This window comes from Austrofundulus limnaeus, unplaced genomic scaffold (genome assembly GCF_001266775.1).
Source record: "Austrofundulus limnaeus strain Quisiro unplaced genomic scaffold, Austrofundulus_limnaeus-1.0 Scaffold3, whole genome shotgun sequence".
NCBI lineage: Eukaryota > Metazoa > Chordata > Actinopteri > Cyprinodontiformes > Rivulidae > Austrofundulus > Austrofundulus limnaeus.
In genome coordinates this window covers 8,980,345-8,988,233 of record NW_013952405.1, presented here as the reverse complement: position 1 = coordinate 8,988,233, position 7,889 = coordinate 8,980,345, and the positions used below count along the sequence as shown (strand labels likewise).

At 43.4% G+C, this 7,889-nt stretch overlaps 1 protein-coding gene across 2 annotated transcripts; it reads left to right on the top strand.

Moving 5' to 3' along the window:
- The first annotated feature begins 395 nt into the window (after positions 1-395).
- prss56 (serine protease 56) lies at positions 396-7,305 on the top strand. Of its 2 annotated transcripts, XM_014021757.1 has the most exons (13): positions 396-632; positions 2,178-2,336; positions 2,428-2,682; positions 2,768-2,957; positions 3,049-3,157; positions 3,591-3,747; positions 3,900-4,042; positions 4,224-4,383; positions 4,491-4,679; positions 4,799-4,987; positions 5,130-5,323; positions 5,981-6,735; positions 6,824-7,305. In XM_014021757.1, the coding sequence occupies exons 1-12, from the start codon at positions 530-532 to the stop codon at positions 6,557-6,559; spliced, it is 2,427 nt and encodes an 808-aa protein (XP_013877211.1). In that variant the 5' UTR covers positions 396-529; the 3' UTR covers positions 6,560-6,735; positions 6,824-7,305. The 2 variants fall into 2 exon arrangements, with proteins under 2 accessions (XP_013877211.1, XP_013877216.1); XM_014021762.1 differs by lacking the exons at positions 5,981-6,735; positions 6,824-7,305 and having other exon boundaries at positions 5,135-5,305.
- The last annotated feature ends 584 nt before the right edge of the window (positions 7,306-7,889 follow it).

Below are 7,889 nucleotides of genomic sequence, written 5' to 3'. Positions count from 1 at the left end.
GTCACATCAGAGGACATCCGTATCTGCAGAACTTTCTCCTTCTTTCTCTCATAAATCATTCAAACACCCCCTTCCCTGCCGCCTAACCAATCCCTCTGCTCACCCCCACCCCCCTATCTGTTTCCCTGCAGCTCCCCCCGTCTCCTTTCACAGAACCAAACCTCTTTGTGATGTCCAGCCTTGGCAAGTTGCGCCCGATTTGCTGTCACAGACTTAATGAATTCATCTGTTTGTGTATTGGCCACGGGAGCATCTCTCCCACCCCCCTCCCTTTTTCTGGTGTTCCCTTGGGGGCTCTATAAATACCAGGAGCCACTTCAGGCGTCCATTGTTCCTCCGAGCACCTTACAGACAGATGCTCTGCACCAAGAGAGCCCAAAGTGTCAGGAGGAGGGAGACAGCTAGCGCACAATAAGGACACAGACAGAAACTTTTACAACTCTTCTCTGCRTTCTCATCAATCTCCATCCTGTCTGTCTGCCTGTGGAGTGGGCCCGGTGGGGTAGGGGGGGTCTGATGTTCTGACATCATGCTGYTGCTTTTGACATCACTGCTGCTCATAGAGCTGGACTGTTTTCTGGGAGCCCCAACAGGTAGAGAGGTCTACAGGATGCCCCAGAGCGCCCTCAAAGGTACATTCTCTAAACTTGTGTTAACTTTTCATTCATTCATTCATTCATTCATTCATTCATTCATTCATTCATTCATTCATTCATTCATTCATTCATTCATTCATTCATTCATTCATTCAGTGCTGTGCAGAAGTCGTAAACCACCTCTCGTGTTTCCATAAGAAGCCAGACTTATGTATTTTTTTCTGTGACCATCATTGTGTAGCATTTAGACTTTACAATACCAGGAAAGTGGACCAGTAGAGAGCAAAACCAAAAGTGTCAAATTTTCAAATACCTAAAAAAGTAAAACTAAACACATCAAATGAATCTAAAAGTCAAATCACTAAAAAAAAGTTGAATGAAATCCAGTCCAAGAGTGATTTATTACCCTTTAGTTAATCCTCAACTGTTTGTCAAGTGTTCAAATTGTGTTTTGGTGACAGACTAATACAACCAAAATACCCTACATATCAATTTTAAAATACTTCTATAGTAAGTAGTATGTTTTGTATTGAGACACCAGTCCATYCATTTAGTTAATGTTTGTTTTCATGCCTGACTGATTCACAAATCAGAGTTAAGTGTCTGTAGAAATGRCAGAAAATATTTCTGCTTAAAATTACCAGGAATTAATTCTTCAGTTAAAAAAACAAAGAAAAACTTAAAAACACCTTCAGAAAGCTTTAAGAAAAATTGTTTAAAACCACTTTAAAAGACAAAAAAAATGGTTCTTTGAGGGGCAGGAAATTAATATAAGGGCTGATTTAAGACTTTTGCACAGTTTGGTATTTCACTAATGAGAGCGGTCATAATGCAAATAAGGTATACACTATGTGAGTCTAATTTACATCTACAGTAAAATCATTTTCAGCAGCAAGTAATATTTAAATTAATGTTATTACTGCTGTAACATTTCAAACATCAACTYATTTTAGTGTCACATGTGCCAACATGCTCTGTTCCTACAATTATAGAGATTTTACTGTATGTTATTTAAGCTGGATCCAWTTTTTTAAATTGAAAACAATCAGGTGGTATGGTATGAAACCCTTAAAAATGATAACATTGCAACACATAAAAAAGAATGACTTCCTAACACTTTTCTCCATGAGATTTGTTCAAAAAGAAAAAAATAAAGCTGCAGTGTAAGTTTGTCTCAGCAGAGTTTCCAGCCAGTTCTCATACTCGGTTTCTAACCCACCAGCCCCTCTGCCTGCTCRGCCCTGTCCTTCTAATTAAATCTTCAATCAGTATTGTTGTCGTTACTGGCCCATCCTGTGATGTGGTGCAGCACGGAGGAGAGTGGGGGCTGCAAGGCCGGCGGCATGATTGAAGTGTGTCTGTAAAAGACTCACCATCACACTGAGCGTGAGCTCCCACAAACGCTGCCAATGAGCTCAAAAAGCAGCATGAGAGAAGAGGGTCTACTCACACACACTGGTTCATGTGAACACACACACACAATGTTCCTTTCAAAATAAAACAATTCCCTCAAAGTTTAGTGAACCTGCGTGATTGTTACTTTGATCTTTAAAACAACTTTCTCTCTGTTCTTTCCCGCAGCTCTGTCTGACCGGGGCACGGTTGTTCTGGAAGCAGCCATGGCCAGCGCGCTGTCCGCCCTTGAGCGTGCGTCGTCTGAAAGAAGCCAGGCTGAGGCGGGTTGTCGTGGTTGTACCCCYTGCCTGTTTCAGAACTGTGGACAATTGTCAGCATCCTGTTGTAAATGCAATCCTCCTTCAACGTTCCATCACCGCTGATCCCTTTTACTTGTATGTTTCTGACACCCAGATCTTGCTTTCATGTCCAACAGCGTCTCCGTCCAGTGCCCTATCAGAGCCCGCCTGTGACGGGATCTCCAAGGCTCAGAAGATCCAAGATGAGGCGGAGCGGAGCTGGGCTCTGAGTCAGGCCTGTGCGTACTAYCAGCACCGCTGCCCGCCTGCTGAACTGGACTCTGAAAGCTGCATCAGGATCATGGGCGAGAGCTGCAGCGCTCGAGTCCTCCAGTGCAGTCTGCTGAACACAATGCAGAACCTGGAGCCTTCCATACAGACCCATGCACAAGGTGAGGGGATCTAGCTGTTCTTGCCTCGGGATAATGTGCTTTGTTCTGCTTGTTGTTAACCACAAGTGTCTCCCTGTCTCAGCAGCAGTGTGTGGTCAGAGGTCAGCCACTGTGCGAAACATCACACAGCCCCGCTCCAGGATTGTGGGGGGCTTCCCTGCTCCTCCAGGCAGCTGGCCCTGGTTGGTGAACCTGCAGCTGGATGGTGGGCTGATGTGTGGAGGGGTCCTAGTGGATAGCTCCTGGGTGGCCACTGCTGCACATTGCTTTGCTGGGTAAGCGTCCCAAACCAGTGAGTTGGATCTGTATAAAAGCTGTTGCTTATTCTCACTCCTTCACTCTAATTCACACATATTTTCCATGTAGGGGTCGTGGTGAGAGCTACTGGACTGCAGTTGTGGGCGAGTTTGACATCACCAAAGCTGATCCGAACGAGCAGGTTCTCAAAGTGAACCGCATTATCCCCCATCCTAAGGTACGTACATATATATACACTTAGCACAAAAGTAAGGAAATTTGTGTTTGGTAGATTATTTCTTTGTTGCAACAAAGCTTCTTGGCACCTGGGTGTACCAGACGCTCAAAACAAGTGTCAATAACAGCAAATAAGCTGTTTGGTAGAGAAGAGTTGGCAAATCTTTCATGTGCCACATACTCAGCACTACTGCTCATTCCACAAATGCATGTTCCTTACAAATGTGGCACCATTTAAAACAGAAATGAACAGGCTTTCCAATGGTATAAGACTTATTGGCAAAAAGCAGTTACAATAAAGAAATAATCAACCAAACACTGATTTCCTAACTTCTTTTTGCCAATTTCATATTCATTTGCTCCAACTAGAAAGAAACCCCAAAATTCATTCAGTTATTATCAAGTGAAGCAACAACTCTTTCTATTACCTGCAGTTCAACCCCAAAACATTTAACAATGACATAGCATTGGTGGAGCTGACGTCCCCGGCGGTCCTGTCACAACATGTCACCCCGGTGTGCCTCCCTTCTGACACAGACCCCCCTACAGGAAGTCCATGTTTGGTGGCAGGATGGGGGTCCCTATATGAAGGTGAGTATATTATTATTTTTGGGCCAATTTAACTAATCTACAACAGCGTGCTTCCTCTTGAAGCTGCTGATTAACGTGCATCGTTGTCCATTTCTTACATATCTTGTATTAATGCGTCTGAATGAGCCTCTGAAGATGTTTTTTCTCTGCAGACGGACCTTCTGCTGACGTGGTGATGGAGGCGAAGGTTCCCCTGCTGCCTCAGAGCACCTGTAAGAGCACTCTTGGCAAAGACCTGGTCACCAACACCATGCTTTGTGCTGGTTATCTCTCTGGAGGCATAGACTCCTGTCAGGTGAGCAGAGCTGCATTTGATTTAATTATTTTTTAGCACTGTCTCTTAGATTGTATGTGTAAAGTTTTGTCAATTTCAACTAACTACAAAAGATATGAGGTACTCCCAGAATCTTTTAACATAACCAGTTTTCCATAAAAGAGACATTTGTTCATCTTTAGCCACTTTATATCTGCTGTAGGGAGATTCTGGAGGCCCCCTGATCTACCAGGACCCTTTTTCCGGCCGTTTCCAGCTCCAAGGCATCACCTCCTGGGGAGATGGGTGTGGGGAGAAGGGCAAGCCTGGAGTGTACACAAGAGTGTCTGCATTCACTGATTGGATTCAGGCTGAGATACAGAGTGAGTCTGAACTGTGGCACGCCACAAGTTTTCTGTGATTTGTATTAAGGGATTTGGACTGATTGAGGTATTGCATGTTCATCAGTAATCTCGATCCTTCTCTTCAGAGTCATCAGGAAGCAGGGAGCCAACATGTCCAGAGCTCCTAAAGACAACTGAAATGACRGAGGAGGAACAGAAGTCAGAGTTTCACTCTCTCTGTCACTTCTATACCCTGACCTGTCCWCCTGCTCAGTCTGACAGTTCTTGCAGCCAAATGGCCGAGGACAAATGCTTCACCCGCTTCAAGAAATGCCGTGAGTGCTCTCCTTCAAAGATCCAGTTTAATGGATTAGAAGAATTGATGCTTGTTTGTTACCAAGTTGCATTTTGTTGTGGATGTTTCTGAGATTGGGATATCTGCCTGTCAATGCAGAGTTGCGCGCCTTCCTGCAAACCCTGTTGGACCTGCTCCAGAGGGCTGAGGACTACATCCGGGACAAAGTGGACCTGACCTTCTTCACACAGACTCTCCCCCAGCTCGTGGAGAACATCTACAGTTCAGCTTTCACTCACGGCAGAGAGCGGCGGGATCTGAACCACGTTCTCACACAGATCAGCAGAGGTACAATGATGCCTGATTATCTTATTGCATGACTGCWTGTTTAGGCAAAAATATATACTGTACAACGTAAATAAAGTACATCTGCTGAGGTTTAATACTGCACAGATGACGGGTATTTTACTGGAGGTTTCATTACTTGCAGAGCAGCCAGATGGAACTGTGATTCTAGCAGAACAAGGTCTCCCACCGGCTTTATTCCAAGACGTTGGACCCTCAGTGGATGATTGGGAGGACTACCTGAGAGACATGGCTGATGATCTGGATAAACAACACAAGGCTGGATCGACAGACATCTCCTCCAAAACAAAAAGGAATGAGGACAACCTGTTTTTACAGGTATGGTTTATAGAAAGTTTATTTTACATGTTTAGGTTTGTTTGGTTTATTTTCTCATGAGAGAATGTGATAAAAATACTAATTGTGTTCTGCTTTTGCCCACGTTTGAGTCTTTTTGTGTTACCAGAGGCTATATCATGCAAAATTCCCTTTTTAGCTGTTAAATCCATCTTGTTGTGTAGTTGGAGTATTTTAATTTACACTCCCCCAGTGCTACATATTCTGAGTGTGTCATATTTTTTTACCCGTTCAGTTGTTTCTATTCTCTATTACGTTTTCTGAATAATTACATCACAGAATTTATAAACAAGGTCTGGACTTACCAATGACAATTTGGTCGTCTTCGTTCTCCTCAAGATTCAAACCAAAAATTGGCCAAACRGGATAGAATGGAACGCTCTGCGAGCTGTTGGGGACGGGGCATGAACCACCTCATTTACATTTAAAGGGACAGCAGCAAAACGAGTTGATCTCAAGCCCACCTCAGAAAAGGGGTGAAAGAGGGGCTTGTGGAGTTACAATTAGACCAAAGCATTGCAGTTACATTTTATATAGACCCCACCTGAATTATTTAAATGTAAAAAAGGATTTAAAAGCATGATATGTCTCCTTTAAGCAGATTTATTTCAGTCTGATTTGTTTACATGTCTTCAACAGACACAAGACTCTTTGGTGCAGCGGCTGGCAGGACAGTATCTGTCTGTTATTTCAAGTCTTCGTTCCAAACTGGGCTCTAGAACAGCTCCTCCTCTTCTTCATTCAGACCCTGTCTATCTCCAGGAAGAATCTCCCATCAATCCATCGTTTTTTCCTTCTTCTACCGGAGCACCGGACCGTACCAGTCCAGTATCCTCCTTGCCAAAACCTCAAGAGCACTTGTCCCTTCTGGTAGCCCTGATGGACGGATTTCAAAAATTAAGRACGCAGGATGAGACTGTGGACGAAGATGAACTGCAGAGCAAATTCCTGTTCAGCTCGGATGTTTCTTCTGATACAGAGTGGAGTACCACGTCAGAGGATTTTCCTTTTGGAGAGAATGAGAAAGGAAGAGACATAAAATCCTCAGCTTTACCAGAATCAGAGGAGATGACGTCTGTCGTCCAGCATGATGTTCGTCACACAGAAGGCTCTGACTCTGGAYATGTTGATTCTTTACGTCTGCACAGGAAATACAGGAGCCTTCTTCAACCAAGACAGATTCCTGGTGCCAAGGGAAAAAGTAAATATTTATWATAAAATAACCAATGTCTACTTGGTTCCAAGGAATTTTCTAAACTGAGACTTTTTTTTTGCGTTTCTCCGTAGTTTGYCCTGGACTGAGAGAGGYTTCACAGCAGGTCAGCCAAATCCARAACTCCTACAGCTGGGTTCTAAACATCCCAAGCAAGAATCTGCGCATGAACTTCCAGGAGGTAAACAACAGACAAGAAGGAGGTGGGGTTTATGTCAAACACTTTTTTRTGTGCGTGCCTCTATAACTCCATGTTGTCTGGTCTTCAGGTGTTGGTGGATCTGAGCTCAAAGAACGATCAAGGGCTTTACCAGGCGCGGATCAAAGCTGTGGTGGGAGGACGACCTTTGACCTTCTACAGTCTTGTTGGCCTGGAGAACGAATCGTTCTACCGCAGCCTGCCAAGGATCATAGCTTTGGCACTGGCCGCTCTTAAGGGTTAATTTGAAATTACAATAGGACTAAAACATTTGTGTGGACAGACAAACTTCTGCCCTCTGCTGGTGAAAGCATTACTCTGAACTCATCACTGACTCGGAACATGAATGTACTGAATTATCAGCCTTGTTTAAATTATACGTTTGTACAAAATAAGTTATTGTCTTTTACAAAGGTTGAGCCTGTTGTGAAGCAGACTGTACATGTATCATTCATCTTTATTCTTGAAATATTTATTTGTATAGAGAAAGCTGTATTTTTGTAAAAAACCAAAATATATATATATAAATAAATGACTATAAATTGCACAAAAGTATCCAGTAGTTTTAATTTGAACATACGAAGTGAAATATTTGTGTGAGTTAATCATAATGATGCCAATCCTGCAGTAGCAGCAGTTCATACTGTCTGCTTAAGTTACTGATCTGTTTAACTTTGTGACCTCAGTTCATTCTATCCACTCCAGCATCCCCATCAACACTACAGCTGCCGMGCTCTGATGTGAGCAACCCACTCCCTTTTTCTGTCATATTTTCCAACCTCATAATATTTATCATACCTCTTACCAAGGCAAGAGTAGAGCATGTCTTGCTGAGGAAATAACTCATCCTGAGCTGCTAATCTCCACCCTATTCACCACAGGTTGCTTTTGTGTACTTTGTGTGAGGTGATGATGGACTAAAGTAACTTTCTTCTACCTTCTGATGCTTCTTTTCTTCTTTTTTTCTCCTTTTGTGTTGTCAGCCAGTTAAATGGTGTGTGAATGGGGGTGGGGGTACAAATCTGTTGCAGCTCCACACCTTCAGCTTTGGGCTTGTGTGTTTATGAGTGAGTGGGAAGTGGGGCTTAGTATGGCAGGTATTTTTGTTCTGCACACACGCACACACACACACACAC